This window comes from Alexandromys fortis, unplaced genomic scaffold (genome assembly GCF_014885135.2).
Source record: "Alexandromys fortis isolate MF-2015 unplaced genomic scaffold, M_Fortis_MF-2015_v1.1 scaffold_82, whole genome shotgun sequence".
Lineage (NCBI taxonomy): Eukaryota > Metazoa > Chordata > Mammalia > Rodentia > Cricetidae > Alexandromys > Alexandromys fortis.
The window spans coordinates 6,348,762-6,368,676 of record NW_026067963.1 but is presented as its reverse complement, the minus strand read 5'-3'; the positions used below and the strand labels follow the sequence as shown (position 1 = coordinate 6,368,676).

Below are 19,915 nucleotides of genomic sequence, written 5' to 3'. Positions count from 1 at the left end.
ATATATGTAAAATATCAATCACAGCCTGACAGGTTTTTTAACATTACCCTGTGTGTTTTTTGTAATGCTTCTAATCTTTTTATTAGTTCCTAGAACTGAGACTACTGAGTCAAATGCATTAGTTAGTATCAGAGCATATCATACCTGAAAATCACATAGTTGATCACTTATAAATTGATCAGAAATGATATTATAATTGGCAATTTGAGGGTGCTAGAGAGATGGCTCAGTGGTTAAGAGCACTGACTGCTCTTCCTGAGGTCCTGAGTTCAATTCCCAGCAACCACATGGTGGGTCACAACCATCTGGAATGAGATCTGGTGCTAGCCCTTCTTCTGACCAACAGGCAGAATACGGTATACAAATAAATTTTAAAAAATGGTGGAATAGATGGAAAAAGAATTACCAAATACTTAACATATAAATATATTAAATATATTATATAATTATCAATTTGAGAAATTGTCATAGAAATGAATCTGAAGAAATATAACCCTTTTTCCCTCTCTTTAAGGAAAAATAAGAGTCTGAAGAAAACATAGAATTTGTAAACATATTCGAGATAAAAATAAACAAACAAACAAAAGCCCCAAACTAGCTAGAGGTGGATTAAAAAAGCCTTCTTAAAAACTCATGTTGTTAGCACTAGAGACTGTGCTACTGTAACTGCTATTAACATCTTTTCTTTATAAAATAATGCATGTAAACTTAAGAGAAACCCATGCATTGTCCCCATAGTTCTGAGAGAAGCTACCAGTTTCATTCATTTGCTTCTAAGCTTTATGCATATGTATGAGTGATAGGGTAGGGCAGGCATGTTGTATATAAAATACAATTGTACCGATTTTATATTTATGTAAAATGAGCATTCTGTATACCATTTCATGTGATTTGTGTTACTTAGTGGCTATCCAGTGTTTCAGAATTTATTCATCCCTTGACCTTTATCTCTCTACACTTTGTTGGAGTATTATAAATAAATATTAGTTCTGTGGGCATTTTCATGAGTAAATTTAGCACTTCGGATTATGCAGTTAGAATACTTATATTTAGAATTGCTAGTTTAACAAGAATGCCACATACAGATTTCATCATTGTAATAGGATGTGTTATTATGATGTAAGTATCTATCATCGGTCTCCCCGGTTATCATAATAATGTGTCCCTTGATTATTTATCTACTTGGCCTCTAATGTTATTTTCTTGCACAGCTGTAGTTATTGAACAACTGCGTCACTAACAGTGACACGAACTGCAAGGATTTTTCAGTGGATCGAAATACCTGTGGATTGTTGAAAATGAGTTAAGTAGCTACTATGGTTATTTTATGCTGATCCTGTGACCCACATGGTGCTCTAAGCACCTTCCTAGTAACTGGCATGTCTTCTGTATCTACCATAGAGTGTCTGTTGAGGTTGACCCCTCTGTTACTACATCCAAGAGCCTTCCTGCTGACCATTTGGGCAAAGAATCTGATCTACTCAACCAGCTTCTTTGTTTCTATGTACATTTCTTTCTCCCATTTCTCTGGTTTACACCCACTTTTCTTTCTCTTGGTGTGATTGTGCCTGGGGGTTTATGGAACACTTCTTTTTCCCCTGTTCAGATCTGAATCTACACGGTATAAATAGGTATTTGTTCCTCTGTGAGATTAGGATGCGGGAAGAACAAGTCATCAACGGAATGCCTCTAGAAAAGCGCATCCCACTGGAGTATATTCCTGCTGTCTCTTCCATCGTAACACAGATTGGCAGAAACAGAACAAAGAAAGTACACGGCTTAATTTTGACATTTCCTCAAGCCCTTTGTAAAACTAAGGCTTCTCATTTGGAATGTCGAATGTTCTTGAGCATCTAGGGGTGGTGCTTCTGAAGTAAATAGGTGATCCGTTTACTTTTAGAATTTTAGAGATACATCCACATTTTACTTTTGCATGGGTCTATGTCTCTGGTTCTGTGGAATGACAAGTGTGTATCCCCTCATTTCCCATTCATTTTCTCATGGTTTAGTTTCTTTCTTTCTTTTTCTTGTTTTTTTTTGATAGGGTTTCTCTGTAGCTTTGGGGCCTGTCTTGAAACTCACTTTGCAGACCAGACTGGCCTTGAACTCACAGAAATCCACCTGTCTCTGCCTTCCAAGTGCTGGGATTAAAGGCTTGAACCACCACCACCTGGAACAGTTTAGTTTCTTAACCTTAGGAATCGTGGTAAGGTGCTCTTGAGCCAGACCTTGCGACCTTGTCAGGTTAACTATATGGGAAGAGAAGGTCATGCTCTGAGGACAGAGACATGACATGTCTTAGTGTCCCTAGAGTGCAATGCTAAGTTACTGAATAATTCGGTTTAATGTACATTGTGTCTGTCATAGATTTGCAAATGATACAACAGATTCTTGGACTGCATTTTGTTTTGTTTTCAATTTTCTTCCTAGAGAGAGTGAGAAAGAAAAAAAGAAGTTATTTTTGCTCTTTCTAATCAGATGGGAAAAGGTAATGATGCGAACGCTATTGGAATTGTTTGTTACAATGAGAGTATTAACTACTCTGGTGAATCGCATATATGCTACCCACACCAGGTTTCCATCAGAAACTGAAACCTGGGGTGTGTTGCTATGATGAAAAGTTGCTGTGCAATGTTCTGTATATGCAGAGGGGCTGGTGCTCTAAATTCTATAGATGAGCATGATCTCTTAAGCTGAATAACACCCGTGGGTGTGGCTGAACCTGTTGTCTTGTCCTGCTTTCCAGGGAAAGGCGATGTGTTTGGAGACATCTTCTGGAAGGAAACCACCCTTGCTCATGCTTGTGCCAATGTCCGGGCCCTGACTTACTGTGACCTGCACATCATTAAGCGAGAAGCCTTGCTCAAGGTCCTTGACTTCTACACAGCGTTTGCAAACTCATTTTCAAGGAACCTCACTCTCACTTGCAATCTAAGGAAGCGGGTATGTTGTATCTACATTACCTTATGAGTACCCAGGGGGATAGCAGATTATATTCTATCAGCCAAGAATGGAAATGGTTTCATTTTGAAGTGGTCCATTCCTGTCTCCATAGAGTGATACCATTTTCTTTCCTTTTATTTATATTGTTCACTTTGAAAGAGAGAAGATACTCTGATTATCTAAGTAAATGTTTGAGTCTTTGTTATTTAAGATGAAAAATGAAAAAAACAGACTTGGGAAAAAGCAAATGGGCCTGGAAGCTGTGCTATGGCATGGTATATTACTACTAAGAGGTTAGAATGTCCAAGGTCCAAGGGTGGAGGAGTTGTGGAGTTCACAAGGCTGTGTGTCTCACACGGCCTTCAGTATACATCAGGATCCCAAAGAAATAGGCTCTAATGGCAGTGAAGGCATGAACTTGCCAAAGAGAGTGAGTACAAGCAGGCAAAGGTCCAGCTATCCTTCTTCCATGTCCTTCATATAGACTGCCACCAGACGAGGTGGCCCAAATTTAAAGGGGATCTTGCCTCAAAAGATCCAGATTTAGGGTGAATCTTCCCACTTCAAATAATAGAATCAAGGAAAATCCCTCATAGGGGCACTCAGCCCCTTGGTTTCTAGTTAATTCCAAATGCAGTGAAGTTGGCAACCAAGGATAACCCTCACATATGGTTTGCTCCTGGAGTTTGTGACACCGCTCTAAAAGGAACAGCAGCATCTTTCTTTGATGGTATGGATGTCTTCTGAACTGGGTATGTCAGTCAAGCCGGCTACCCATTCTCTATTCCCATTGCTCTTTAAACCCATCTTCTCATCTCCTAATCGATTCACAAAGCTTCCTCTTCCTCAGTTCTTTCAAAGAACACCGTCAGAAAAAGGAGTTCGCCACACTGACATACCCTGAAAACAGAGACGGGATTCATTTGCTCTGGTGCTCCTGCAAATTTGACCTTCATTACCATCTGCTTCTTTATTGATGAGTGTGACATAAAGTTATTTGCATAAATAAACCTCCTCTCTGTGATTTATAGGTCGTCGGGCATTGACTAAGACTCTTTTATGGCCAAGAATGAAATACACATTTGTATAACTGCACTTAAGGAACTTCACATAAAATGATTGCCTGTCCATACTGAAGTATTTTGGAATAATGGTCTTTCCTTTCGACAGGCTCTTAAACCTTCCTTGTAGCTAATGTGAAGGCAAACAAGCCCATCAATATAGAAATTAATGTCTGCACTGTAGCAATAAAGAAACAAATAGAATTAAATCAATGTGCTTCTTGTTCAGGGTCCAAGAGACGTCTAAGCCAGTAGGAATGGGAATCCCACTGACTTTTCAAACACTTTATCTGTGTTAGAGCAAGGTTTCAGCTCATATGTTTGTTAACAAATTGTCATTGAATATCCATCCAGAATCTGTGGGACAAGCAAATGGTTGTAGAGAACTGGGATGAACGACAGACTCCTGTGCTCAGAAAGCTTCAAGTGCACATCATATGAAACATCAACAATTGGCCATTAGCCGGGGATGGATGAAAGGGAAGGACCCAAACATGCATCAAATATTTTGCCTGCTATTAGGGAGCCCACAGATCTTGCATCCTTACTCTGCTTTCCGCTGTAAGGTCTCCATCCACAAACAGCTATTTGAAGCTCTTATAGTCACACTGTTTCAAATGGATCTGATTTGGAATTCTTCCCTATTCTGTAAGGGGACCTTATATTACATTTTGCAGAATACATACTATCATGGTCCTGTTCAAAACAGATTTCTTACATCAAATCTCATCTGATATTTATGACATTTTGTGACATAAGATGGGGACTTTTTTCTTCCTTCAGTCATGTGAAGAAATCAGAGCCTGGAGAATTAATATTAAATAACCCACTGCCCTAGTTAGGGTTACTATTGCTACAATAAAACATCCTGACCAAGAATGAGCTGAGGAAAGAGTTTATTTGGCTTGCATGGCCACACTGTAGTATATATCTGAAGGAAGTCAGAACAGAACTCAAGCAGGGCAGGAACCTGGAGGCAAGGTGTAGCAGGCTTTCTTTGGGGCTACCCACCAGCTCCCAAATCATGACAAGGAGACTCATTAGTTATGAATGCTTGGCCTTATCTTATTCTTTTCCCACTAGCTCTTATAAATTAACTCAACTATTTCTCTTCATTTGTTTTGCTTCAGGGACTTCTGCCTTTCCTTTATTCTATATGTCCTACTCTGTGTTTGACTGACTTCGGCTGCATGCCTGGCTGGCCCTGGCATGTCTCTGTTTCTTTTCCCCTTTAGTCTCTTCTCTCTTGAGCCTAGATTCCTGCTATTACTCCCTCAGCCAACCAGACCTGCTGTCTAGATATTGGCTGTTCAACTTTTCATTGGACCAATCAGGTGCCTTAGGCAGGCAAAGCAATACATCTGTATATTGTCAAACAAAGGCAGCATAAACAAGTGTAACATATATTTGCTTAGTTAAGTCATATTCCACAACTCAGGAGCTGATGCAGAAGCCATGGATTGGGTACTGCTTATTGGCTTGCTCATTATAACTTTCTCAGCCTACTTTCTTATTGAACCCAGGACTACCAGCCCAAGGATGGTACCACTCACAATGGGCTGGGAATTATCCCATTAATTACTAATTAAGAAAATGTCCCATAGTTGGATGTTAAAGAGACTTCTTTTTTTTTTTCAGTTGAGGCTCCCTTATTTCAGATGACAGCTTGTGTCAAGTTGACATAAAACTAGCTAGTATACCAACTGATATGGTGGCAAGGAATAATTCAAACAGATCACAAATAGAATATAAGTTGCATCAAAATAAGTCAATCATAAAGCAAGCTCTGCAGGAGGTCAACACACACACACATTTTGTTGGTTATTATAGCTGACAACCTGTATAAATGAGGCTCCACCAGTTAAAAAAATGAGCTACAGACCAAGAACATGCATTTGTTTTTAATTTTTAATCAGGATCTGGGGACCATATACTTGTCTCTACAGGTGCTAGTCTACTAAGTTATGAATGGCTTCTCCCATTTTCAGTCTGTTATAACTTGCATTGCCTTTGAATTCTATTCATTCTGATAATAATTCTAATCTCATTCACAATCCCATCCTTCTGCTCTTTTGGGTTATTTAGTAACTTGGCTAACTGGAGAAAAGGATGTGTTGCCAATCTCTGCCACTTTATTCTCAGCCAAAAAAAACTGTGAAAGAGAACTGTGAAAGAGTGTCTTCAAAGATTAGTAATACCAACTACCATTCAAAAAGCCTATTTTATGTGTCTAGGCATAAGTATTTTATGTATGATAATATTATTAAAGTCAGCATCCCACATACAAATCATAACAATCTCCATTTTAACTACAAGAAGGTGATGGTTCAGAGAGTGGTATTTACACCAACCAATCAATTTGTCGGACAAGATATGGATTTTAACCATTCTTTGATTCTACAAACTTCCCACAATTACTGCCAGGCTTTTCCATAGACATCTTTCACAGACACGTGCTCCACAGTTTGTAGGATGTCTCATTTGCTCATTTACTTTAGTCCCCGTCGCTTTACTAGTTGTAAAAAAAAATGAGGTTGTTCTTGCTGTTATTGTAAGAACGATTGTGTCGAACGATTGTCACTCACTTGTGTAACTGAGACTATGCTCTTAGTGAGCTGTGGATCTCATAGTGGCTGTGGCCACTGAGTAAGAATATAGTTCTAGTAAGCAGGGGATCAGATTTTGAATCCAGTTTCTCAGCTGTATTGAAGTACAGCTCTGACCACTTTATAAATTGATGCATTGGCTCAGTGGAGATGTCGAGTGGTTTTCCATGGCTATGCTAGAGAGGAACTGGGTGATTCTTTGGTTCCTTGCCCCCATCTCCTGCTATACAAATGAGGTTTCCCTTAAAAGAAACTTAAGTCTTACACTCTTCTATTTTAAAAGTCCATGTAAAAATAATGTTCAGGTAATTTTATACAACAATTAGAGCTAGGATCAGCAAACTTTGTGAATCAAGGCACAGACAGTGAAAACCTTAGGATGTATGCCTACCTCAACTATTCAATTTTACCATTGTAGCACAAGACCATCCTCCTACACTAGTCAGCCATAACAGAATCAAACCACGTTTTGTATATCAATCGTATTAAATGCCAGCAAAGCAAATAAGGCACAGTAGCCATCATTTCACCCATGGAAAGGCAGAGGTTCTGAGAATGGGATATAGTATCTCAAAGGTGGACTGTCTTAAATAAGAATTTTTTAATCTGATGGTTAGGAAGCCTGAACTGAGATCTGGTATGTTTGGTTTTATGGTGAGGGTTCTTTTTTTTTTTTTTTTTTTTTTTTTTGAGCTTGCAGATAGCTACCTTCTCACTGCATCCTCAATGTGGGACAGGGAGGGATGGACTCTCTGCCCTTCTTCTTATAAAAGTCCCTCAATATGAATAGGCTAATAAACAAACACTGTTGTGTTTCTAGAAAATGTTCCCAGACAAGCGACTGGCTACCCGTGAGATCTACATGTGTCCGCTGCTGGATGCAGAGGGCTGGGTGAAGATGGAAACTGGCCGTACAAATAGAAGCCTTTCTGCCTTTAACAGAAAGCACAGATGCCTCATTTGAGGGCCACTATAAACCAGAAACTATCATACAAATAAGAGTGGTTTCAGAGCCAGGCAGAGAGCACGCAGGAGCCAGGACAGACTGGCAGTGAGTGTGAAAAATGAGTGAGTTCACACCGAAGGTCAAAGCTCCTGCTTCTCACTCAGGTCGGAAACTGCTTTATTGGGGGCCAGGCTGGTTTCCTTCAAACATTGCTCTGAGGGAAATTGGAGTATAAGCTTTATGTAAAATCAAAATACTTCAGTAAATAATAAAAATTAGTAATAAAGCAAATTTAATTTATTAGTTCTAAAATTTCTGCACAAATAAAAAATCGTGTCTCTTTATTTTTGGCCCAAAAGGTTGTGAATATATTAAGGAATATATTCAGTAGACTATATTAAGGAGCCTCTTATCTCATGGTATGGGAAACTTGAGATGTTTAATTGATAATAAAATTCCTGTATTTTATTTATTTTTTTTTTCAGGGATAGGATCTGTCTCATGGGGTGGGTCTTAAATGCAATTAGATGTTGGTTGGCTACTTCCATAAAATTTGTGCCTAAAACATAGATATTAAGATATTCCTAATTTTGTTTTGGTTATCACTATTTAATTTTATGCTTTTAAAGGAACTCTTCCTAGAAGAGCCCACACACTTCACCAGACAACAGAAGATTAAGCCTCTTGTGTAGAATTCAGAATCTAAACTGAGTTGCACAAAAGAACTTGGTTGGTATACTGTTTTCTGTGATGAGAATACACTTTCCTGGTTTATTCTGAATTTAGACATAGTCAGAAAGGGCATCAGAGTTGAAATTTTTGCTGAATTTATTTACGTATTTCTACATTTAACCAGTTCAAGATGAGGCTGTTTCTGGGGATGTGAAAGAATGCGTGTGTAGTGGACTCAGAACCATCTGCAGGTCTGAGATCGTTGGTGCCAATTTGTAGCGGTACCAAAGAATTCCACAATAGCCAAGAATGGAGTATAACAAAGGTCTATTTATTTAGGGATAAACTCACCGTCAGGGTAGCGATCCGCAATTCTCTGCATGTGCTGGAATCTGGAACCAAATCCAGCAGCAAAAAGGCATGCTCGTGCTTTTTGTTTGCACTTATATTTAGTACATGAGACCACACCCAAAATAAGCTGGCATCTTAAAAGCCATTGGCTGAAGGAGTTCCCACAACACCTGACACACTCAGGTTCCAAAATACTCCCACTGGACTCTTAAATTCATTGTATTTAAATCCTTCTACCTAGTGGTTCCTCAGCAGTGTTGACTACATAAAAACAGGTTGAATGCAGAAGTCATGGATGTCCTTTAAAGTGTCCTTAAACCATTAACCTGAGGGATTTGGATTGTAGGTGATTCCTACCACTCTGGCTAGTGAGTCACTTTCTGTGCTTAAATTGCTTATTCAGATAATATGACTTATATAAACATTGTGATGTCTTTATTTTATTCTGTGGAATTTTGGTACAGCTGGGGAGAAGATGCCTACATGTACGCTCCCCAGATACTGTATCCCTAGTGAATTTTATGGTTGACAACATTTCACATACACTTCCGTAACTCTTGCTGGATGAACTAGAGAGAGGATGCTGGATGCTCTTCTGTAGTTTTCCCAGCTTCTCCCATGGAAACCTGCTTTTGCTAAACTGGCTTTGTATACTTAGGCTGCAGTAGGTCACAGCGACTACTGTAACTCTTTGCTGTTCTTGTGACTTCTAGTTGGTCATTCAAGCTAGAGATAGTCTTGAGGACCAAACAATGCACCATTTATAAAGGTTAATAAGAAATCTGTATTCTCGGTCTCTCAGATATGCGGATACATTGGTAAATTTGTTGGAACCCTTTTCTGTAAAAAATTGCTGAAGCCCACAGACATTACATTTTATGAATATAAGAAAATGAGCCATTTAAAAGTTGGTAGGTATATTTGTACATGAGGCTGTCAAGAGAGTTTCATTTCCTTGGAGCTTAAAATAAATGCTACATTAGCACTTACGGCTACATTAAGCTTGGCTGAGATTCCGAATTATTTCTGAATATTTTCTTCACTTTCAAGATAGCAGGAACATATTTCCCTCCAGAGTAACTACTTAAATAAGAAGAGTGAGAGATTGTGTTTGCTATTTTCTGTACATATTCTGACAAGACACTTTGCTGAAGTGTGACACAGAAAGCACTGGTTAGCTCAGTGTATATTCAATACACCTTCCTACTAACAGTCATGGGGGCACCGGGGAGAGGACCAGGGTCTGCTGTCCAGGAGATCACAGAATAGAGATCATCATAGATTCAGGGAAGTTCTGCGAAAGGATCCACTTAAGTTTAAAAGGGGCACCAAGGGGATGATACAGTTCATCTCAAGAGATGGGATAAGGGGAGTCTAGAAGGGTGACGACAACACAGGGTTTAAGATTTCACTTCAAAGAGAGGATTATCAAGAATAAGAAATATTTTGACTGATTTCATTATAGATAAAAAATAAACAAACTAAGAACCTGAAGGGATTCACTCATGTTTACATAGAAAGTCGGTGTCAAAGCTTTTACTGGTATCTAAGTTATTTGAGTCTAGTATTGTCAGCATTTCTACTATTGGATATAGATTAAAAGCCTTGTGAATAAAGGTGGGACCCTGGGGAACTTCCACTGTTCCCTGTTAATATGCCCATTGATATTGCCATTGCTCTTGTCTTGTTTATGAGACAATTTCTAGGAGAGACTAAAGATACATCTTTAAAGCCCTTTGTGGGAGATTATAATGTTTGTTGCTCGATTATGTTTAGTCTTAAGAAAGAAGACAGATAGTATGAGCTCACCTGTGAGGTAGAGATTGATTTCAATGTGTTTCACACCGTGTTTCAGTACAAATGAGCAGAAAGCCCCAAATAAACAAGCAAGCAAGCAGGCAAACAAAGCAAGCTAGATGTCATGCTTACCATCTGTGAGTAGGATTCCAACCCAAGTATGGTCCAAGATCAACAGTGGATGTTGGCATCTCTGTCATTTGCATTGCACAGGACTTCACAGTAACAAAAGCACATGCATTTCACATCAACATCATTTAAGGAGTGGTATGATGGCACATGACAAAATATTGCATCACCATCCACATTCTGCTATGCTCTTTGCTCTCATGTCAGTATCTTAGGAACTGTGCTGGTTACTACATCACTTAGAATAAATACATAGAATGAGAAGTTCTCCCATTGGACATGAAACATTGCTTATTAACCTTTACATTAAAAGCTATGAAAACATAGACAAATTTATCACAAAATATGACAATCATGAGCACTAAAAATAATGAGAAGCAGGGAGAGTTGCGTTTCTGTAGAACTAAAGAGCCCTGAAATTTGCTCAGCTGGTGGCGCCGAGGCATATGGAGTTGTGTAGAGAATGGCTTTTTGTTGGGGCCGAGAACCAAAATTACTATCCATCCAATTCTAAAATTCTCAAAGGAAAATGTTGTAAACTACATTATGATAAGAACAAAAAAACTAAGCCACATTACATAATGTTAATGGAAGCTAAAATATCTATCAAAGGAGTGCTTCCTGTTTAACTTCCTTCCAGGGGTTATATTTACAGATATAGACTCCTTTATGGCTCTTAATAAGTGGTTCTCAATCTTCCCATTGCTGCGGCCCTTTAATATGGTTATGCTGACCCCCAACCATAAAATGATTTTGTTGCTCCTTCGTAACTGTAACTTTCCATTGTGATGGACCACAGTGTAAATATGTTATACGCAGGATATATGATAAGCACCCCGAAAGGGGTCGCACAGCTTGAAAACCACGGCTCTAGATAAAGACTGGTGGTCACACTTTTTCACTCCACGACTTTGCTGAATTTTCCACCATCATGAAAGTCCTAAGCCAAGTGGTACTAGAGAAAGTGTGTTTAATACTCCCATAGCTGTTGTAGAGTGGAGTCCACTGGATACCAACAGAAAATGATGCCAAATTGAAAACTGTCCTTCAGTTGTATTCTCCTTGCACCTTCCTTGCTTGCCTGAGAGTAGCTGCGGGTTCAGACTCTTGAGTACTGTGTGCTCTAGCACTCAGCTCAGGGATAATTTGGAATCTGGAATCAGTGTTAACTTAATGCTCACATTCACATATATCTCATATAGGTCCAGTATGTGGCTACTACAACATAAAACTAATCAGTGGCTTAAACTATGGAACTTGATTTGTTCACACTTACAGAAGCTAAAATGACAAACCTAAGGGGTTGGGGTTATGGCCCGATGAGAGCCATTCCTCTAGGGAACACCTTCTCACTGCAGGCTCATGTGCCCTTTCTGCTGGTGTTCTCCATGAAGGGAGTGAGCAAAGGGAATTTTGGTATTTCTTTTTAATAGATCTACTAATTACACTTGGCATCACTATGGCTCTTGTCATATTACTATGTAGAAGCCGTGTCTAAAGCTAAAGCCATACCAGAAGTTATGGTTTCAGTATATGAATTTCAGAAGGATGCCAACAATTGATCCATACTCACAAGTTTTATTTTTTTTTAAGTTAAACATGGAGAAACAATTGAGCTTCACACTTACAGATGTGTGGGACTGATTGCTCTAGATGTACAACAAAATATGTGGATTTTAATAACTTCTGAGTTGTACCTGGTTATGCAGTGATTGATGAAGACCTATTGACCAAGGATCTTCAGAGGAATAAAATGGACAGACTAGATGCTTAATTGTAAAGGGGGGAGGTATTAAATTGGCTTACATGTGTGGAGATTGGCCCTACTGTGCCAGAGAAACAGAGAACCTTGTATTTGCTCAGTTAGTTCAAGAAACTGGAAGAGTCATACAAGGGAGACTAATGACATCATCCCAGTTTGGGACTGATGGCCTAAAAGCACCTGCAGTGTGGCTGATGTATCGACCAATGATGCAGTCCCAGTATGAGCCTGCAGAGGTGAGGTCTCACACTATGGCAGCAGTACCAGATACCCTTGCTCAGGTAGACTGAAGCTTGCTCATAATGAATGGGCAGGGCTGATCATTCAAGGAAGGCTTTTTAAACTTCAGTCACTATCCCACATGACAATGATCTTTGGAAGTGCTCCTACAGGCAGCCAAGAATAATTCTCTGCTAATCTCCTAGGCATGCATCTCTCAATCCAAGCAAGTTGACAGTCAAGATGAACTATTACAAACTGGCTGCCAGACAGTACATACTTGTAATTCCAACAGCTAAGAGACTGAGGAAGGAGAATTCTGAGACGTTCATGGCTAGCAGGGGCTGTGCCACAAGACCCAATTCCCAACAGAAGGAAAACAACGAGGAAAGGAGAGAATGAACAGGAGGAGAGGACGAGTTAAAGGAAAAGGTTAATCACAACAGAAAGATTTCCATTAGGAGACAGAGAAATGCCCCAAAGCCCCATCTCATATAGCTTTGTAAAGCAGGGAGACCAATGGGCTGAGACTTAGGGGATTACCTTTGCCTATAAAGCTAGACCTTTACTATACATGGTGCTGTTCTTGAGTCTAGCTTACTAGAAGTCAGCCCTCAGGTTTATGGGGAAGCAAAGCACCCACTGGCCCTGTGTTTTATTTTGCTGCAGGAAGAAACAGTGGTTTAGCTGCATGCTTGCACTGGCAGAGGCTTGAAATTTGGTAGCTGCTTTTCTTCCCAGAGTGCATGCTTATCCTGGTGACTCCAGCACCCTGAAATACCTTTTTACTTCTGAGAGCAATGAGGTATTTCAGCAGTCTTGTGAATGAAAACATTCTAGAAATGGCTACCAGAAACCTCCCTGAAGTTCGTGCTTGGTGTACATAACCTGTGTACTGCAAACATATTTGGGAAAATGCAGGATGTGACAATGGGATTTCTAGCTGCAGTGTTTCTTTGCCCTTCCCAAACTCGTGTGATGACAGCTAAACACCATATGACAGCTCCTCCATGCCTCCACAGACTTACTGATTTTTAGCTGATGGAAAAAGATCACTATCCGGGCTTGGAACAAAAGACACTATTGCTTCCATCAAAGTCTGGACTATGTATGATATGCCACCTACATCTTTTTGTCTCACAGTATTGGTTGTGGCAATTTGTTTTCCTTTCTATATTCTGATCTCTCATCCAAACAACGAACTCCTTTAAGTGGGTCTTTTCTATTGCAAAAAGACCAGAATAGCATCTTCTGTTTATCAGAATGCATAAGTGAATGAATGAAATATGAGTCTGCCATTCTCCTGAGTGCTGTTTTTTACTTCGGCAATGAACATCATTACTGTTTTCGGAAACCGCGCATGCACACAATATCCTTGACAACCTTGGCAAAGAGCCTCATGAAAGAGAATGATGAAAATGACCACTACTAATTGGTGTTAAATCACAATTAGAGTTAACTTCCAGCTGCTCCTTCTAATCGTCTGTGCCTGCAGATTCTGCACAATCCTGCTGCCCCGGTGCCTTCGGGAGACTGCAGTAGCTTTGGCATTAGTGATTTAGGATCACCCAACAAAAGGGGCTATGATTGCAGAGCAGCACCTGCCTCCAGGGCTTCGGCATGGAAGGCTCTTGAGGAGCACATTTTTTTCTCAGTTGCCTCACAGAGATCTTCACAATACGCTTGAATCTGAGCAGAGTATACATATGGCTGTCTTTACTTCAACTCATCACCAGGATTACAAATCCACTCTGAGTTCCACTTTCAGAGTATGATCTATAAAACAGTCACCTTCAGGATGACGAATCTTATGACTCCCAGTTTACACAGCCAGACATCACCTCATTTGTACTGGAAGTCAGCATTGCAAGATGTGATCTGGGAGAGGTAGACCTGAAGGCTACCCGACAGCCATTTGTAGCAGGGCCGGCCTAGGTTTTCTACCTCCAAGGTGGCTCTCTTTTCAGCTATGGGGGTTACAGTGGCAAATGCAGCAATTCTAGAAGTTTGTCATGTGCATTTTAGATGAAGCAGAGACCTAATTATGGAGTCTTTTGAGCCCTTAAGCTGATTCTATTTAAAGCTCTCCTGTTGGTCTGCTTCCAGACAGAATGAAGACTTTTCCACATCTAGTGGCTAGGACAAAGGTTGACAGAGCTTTCACCCTCCAATATCCCTCTGGAGGAGTTTCTCAAATTCCAGAAGGGATGGGTTTAGTAATTAACATGTTTTCCATACCTAAAGTTCATACCACATCTTAATTCCCAAGAATTAACATCAACGAGAGAACCACTGGAAACATGATGTCTTTCTTATCAGCCCATCTTCATTTAAGGCGAAGTACTTATGAATGGAAAAGCAAGATTTACATGAACGCTAAGGCTGCAATGTATGCTGTTTTCTTCATCCACGGCATCTTTCAGGATTCATTTGAATTTGGAATACATAAGATTTTTGCATCCAAACGTCTTCTGTTTAGTTTTCCTTGTCATTTCTGGAACAACACAACAACAGAAGCCAATGAACATTCTCTTTGTTGAGTAATCATATACTATAATTAACATAATGTTTAGTTACAATCTCTCTTTAGGGAACTCACATTTTGATAGGATTTTAGGCATAGTGCCTTTGTGAGTTCTTTTCTCCTCAGTCCCAAATAATATCTATATTCAATCACGTGGTTTGTCATTTTAAGGACTTATTCTTTTTACTTTATAAACTAACTCAACTAATTCATTTGGTTTTTTTTTTTGTCCTCAGAGGCATCTGAGAATAGTTAGGACTCAACAAACATGAACGTAAAGGTGTCCATGCTGATTGTGAGGGTCATCTTAATGGCTTCTCAGGTTACATTTTTCAGAAGCATTTGCTTATTCAGAGGCGCGGTTTTCAGATGCTTGCAGTAAATTCAGTCAGACCATCACCCATGAAGAGTAAAATAAATATTATAATGCATGTGCATGTTTAGAGATTACTAAGGGGTTTAAAACATACCTTTACAAGTGAGAAAGTGGAGAGCTGCCCTGTGGCTCGAATGAATTTCTAATAGCTGACTATTCTGGCCAAAAATAGCATCTCAGTTCACAGCATGCCCTTTTCCTCCCACCCGGGAGGTGCATTTTGGAGATTTTGGCATTCTACCACAGTAACCTTTCCCCAAAGGTATCAAATCAAGCAGTTCTGCTAAATAGCCGGAGACACTCAGATGACCCAAGGAAGTCACGGTAATTTCTCCTGGAGAAAGTCATTCATTTTCCTTGTCTCCCGTCTCCACCGTGTTATACTCAATTTGCTGAGCGCTTTTTGAAGTTGGCGTTTGCTTTCATTTGGATTTCTTTGGTGCTCACAGTTTCACTCTCCCGAGAGTGATGCTATCTGCAGGGGTTCAGGAGAGTCATGGCCCTCTAGGAAATATTCAGTTTGAAATGGGAACTTCAGAGTAAAAACTTCGACTGCTAATTCCGTGCATAGGAGTCAGTTGCCCCCTTGAGAGGCACGCACATTGGATGGGAGGTATTGGGCCCTGACCACAACCAGCTTCCTTCTAACCAGTGCCTTTGTGGTTACTGTGGAAATGGTTGTGCGTGGTAGCACCATTCAGGTACATGGAATCGTTAGTATGTATTCTAGATCCCTTGCAAGTTAGCCCTCCATGACAGAAAGCTATGCCCCTTCTAGAGCAAGAAAATGGCATCATTAATGTTTGGAATTCCAACACTAGGATGTTTTGAGAAATCCACTCAGTCTTATGGCGTGTGCTGCCACTCAGCAGAAGGTCTGTACCAGGAAAAAGTGAGATAGATGGGATCCAGCCTGGTGGATGAAGGACTCCATCAAAGGAGACTGACTGCCAACTGGTTCGCAACAACACTCCATACCTAGTTACCAAATAGCCTATTACCAATACCTGTAAAGACTGATGGGAGCAGCAATGGAGCAAAGGAATGTGCCTGCAAGGGGTCTGTCACCTTTCTTCTAAGGTAGCCACTTTCTCCAAAGTGTTTGCAAATATCTCAAAAGACATGTTTGTTCTAGCACCAAAGTCAGGAGAGTAAAAAGGGTTCTCTAACCCATTCTGTTTGGTTGTTCAAAACAGGGTTTCTTTGTAGCTTTGGAGCCTGTCCTAGAACTAGCTCTGTAGACCAGGCTGGCCTTGAACTTATAGAGATCTTTCTGCCTCTGCCTCCCGAGTGCTGAGATTAAAGGCATGCGCCACCACCGCCTGGCTTGGTACATTTCTTCAGAGGAGCAGATTTGTTTGTTTGTCTGTCTGCCTATTAGTTTTTGTTTTTAAATTCGGAACCACCAATTCCATGGAAGTTAGCTGCTGGCTGCAGTAATGAATCATAGGAAAATAAATATGTTAGGGGGGAAAGTAAGAAGATCTGCATCTTTTACACCAAAATAAGTCACATTATCTGGACTCCAGCTCCCGGATCAGGGCTCAGCTGTAACCTCACCTCATTCTCCCCTCACCAGCTCCAGCTATACCCCCTTCTTCAAACTCCCACACAAGCAGCTTCTGCCTGTGCTCAGGATCTACTGCATGCTGCTTTTGAGGGTCAAATTATGTACTGAACAGATGCTCCGTCTCCAGAGATACACTGTTGGGTTCTCAAATGGGCAGTTCTCTCCGCTGTATCTCCCGCTCTCTGCACTCCAGGGATATTATTATTATGAATGAATAATAGTGTTATAAGATCCATCCATTTAATGCCGTGCTTGCCACTTCTCTTTCTGGTGCTTGCATTTAATATGCAGAGTGCAGCATGTATTGAGATGAAGGTAACAGGAAGAAAGGGAAAGAGGTTGGAATGTCCCGCCCCTCACTTCTCCCTGTATCTCCATCTTCCTGACCTCTTCCTTCTGCTCTTCCTTTCACTCTTTCTGCTTCTTCTCCACCTCTTTTGCTGGCTAAAATGTCTAAAATAGTAAAGGCGCATCATGATAGTTGAGATAATCTAGGAGGCACCAGGATACTTTCTCTCCCTGGTATTGAACTGATAATCTTTAGTTGTTTGTTTGCAGGGGAAAATAGGAAGCATCTTACCTGTGCACAGGAGAGGTGCACGGGGGCTTACTTCAAATTCAGAAATAAAACAATCCCGGTGGCACTCACAGTCAAAGAATGAAAGGAGCAATCCTTTCTTGCAGGAATTTTGTATTCAGCAACAAGATGCACTGAAAATCACAGGGATGTCAGAGTTTTGAGTTGAGTTTTCAAAAGGAATACTTGCTTCCCTCTGTTAACAGAAACGGCATCCACCACCACTTGCAAAACTCCATGTATGTAGCAGAGCCTCTGTCAGTATTAAACTCTCAAGTGATGTGGGTAACACCGATGAATAACTTAGGGACAGACAAGAGCTGTGATATTATGTTTCAGGCTTGGTGTGTTTGAGTCATGAAGTGCTCCAGTCTCAGTCAGTTTCCCATTTCCTTCCTTCCTTCCTTCCTTCCTTCCTTCCTTCCTTCCTTCCTTCCTTCCTTCCTCCCTCCCTCCCTCCCTCCCTTTCTCCTCCTCCCTCCCCCTCCCTCCCTCCCTCTCTCCCTCTCTCTCTTTCTCCCTTCCTTCCTTCCTTCCTTCCTTCCTTCCTTCCTTCCTTCCTTCCTTCCTTCCTTCCTTTCTTTCTTTCTTTTTCTGGCACTAAAATCAGCATCTGCCAATTTTAACCTGACCTAAAGGTTAAGTCACCCTTGCATTGTGGGTTCTAAACTTATCCTTAACTGCTCAGGTGACCTCACTGCTAGCTATTTGCTGAAAATTTGTCCTTCTTTCTGTGCCCCTGTGACTACTGAAGTTGCAATTGCTTGAACTTGTTTCTCTTAATGAGAGATAGTGGTCAAACCCATTGGGGAAATGCTTTGCCAATATGTGTTTAATGTTTCTGGAACATTTTATAAACTAAAAGTTAATTTAACCGTTTAATTTCCAGTCTCATATAAAGTTTGAATTGCATTTTTATTTCTTTTTTTTTAAATTAAGTCTTGCGGTGCTCAACCCAGCCCCCAATCTGCATGTTTAGAACTTGCTTTATAGCATTTTAAACTGTACTCGCTCTTAATTATCTAGTATATTTGAAGGACTTTCCTTTTAAAATGCCATTTGTTTCCATTCATCTGCTTATAAAAGAACATAAGAAAGAGGTCACTGGTATGATAAGGAAGAGAAATATTGCTTCAACAAACTCATTCTACTGCTAAAATCTGTCAAAGAAAAGGTAAATTAATATCTACATAAAAATATTCCCTGCAAGAAAAAGCTACTCCTTTTTATTCATGTTTGACATTTCAGAGTAAAGGTAAAATTCATTTTTAATGAAAGAGATTCCATGGGGTTATTAATTAAAAAGAAACATGGGAAGAAAAAGCTGTCACTTTAAAAGAGCATCTTATGAATTAGAGAATGTCTTCAACCAAAAGTTTAGCTGGGGGCAGTCTTGCCCAGCTTCCTTGCCTGCCCTCTCAGTGGGAGTACCTCCACCTTGCCCTTGCCTAGCTGGAAGTTACCATCCAGGCAGGAGATACTTTTGCTCTCAATCCTTTGTCAATTTAGAGAGTTGCTCAACTCATCGACCTGTGGTTACATCCTTAAGGAAAACTAACGCCAAAGGGTCAACTCACTTGTAGACAAAGCATGTGCACAGGTAGCTCCAGACACTAAAGCTGTAAGTTCTTATTTCTTTTATTTGTGAAATTTCAATATAGTCCCATCATGTTTCCTTCTCTTTCCTCTCTCCAAACACTCCCATAAAACCTTCCCTGCCCTCTTTCAAATTCATGGCCCCCTTTTCTTTCATTAATGGCTGTTATGGGCATATATGCACATGTATATTTATATAGTTCTAAATGTAACCTGTTACTTGCCTATTTGTGTTCAGGGCTGACCATTTGGTATTGAATAAAATAAGTTGGTGTTCTCTTCACAGATGAACACCGTGTCTTAGATTCTCAGTATCCCTTAATTGCCTAGAATTCTTTGTGTTGAGGGGGTTGAGGCCTCCTGAACTTTCCCTTGTCCACTTTGGCATGTCCATTGTTGTCACCCTTGTTCAGCTCACATTTGGGGTGCCATGTGGGTGAGACTTTATGGCTGTAGTTTCTGGCATCACTAGGAGACACAATCTCACAGCAAACCCCTGATCCTCTGACTCTTACAGTCTTTCTGCTTTCCTCTTCGGTAATGTTTCCTAAGTAGTTATTTTTATATTATATTATTAAAGGAAGTATTGACAACTACATGAATGAATATGAGTATATTCTATTTCCAAGAGAACTGGGTAGAGCTTTTACACGGGTTCATATTCCCATTGCATGAATGATATCTGGACAAAATGTTAAAGGAACGACAGGGGAGCAAATGCTGCAAACTATGCAACCCAGCCCAGTTAGGAGAAAGCAGTTCCCAAAGGTAAGTTCACATTCCCTC

The 19,915-nt window shown here is 40.2% G+C and overlaps 1 protein-coding gene across 1 annotated transcript in view; it reads left to right on the top strand.

The window, feature by feature from the left end:
- Positions 1-19,915, top strand: part of Kcnh5 (potassium voltage-gated channel subfamily H member 5) — a 291,745-nt gene that overhangs the window by 229,570 nt on the left and 42,260 nt on the right. The window contains exon 10 of the mRNA XM_050153729.1: positions 2,747-2,943. Within this exon, the coding sequence (XP_050009686.1) occupies positions 2,747-2,943 (197 nt within the window). The remainder of the gene's footprint in view (positions 1-2,746; positions 2,944-19,915) is intronic.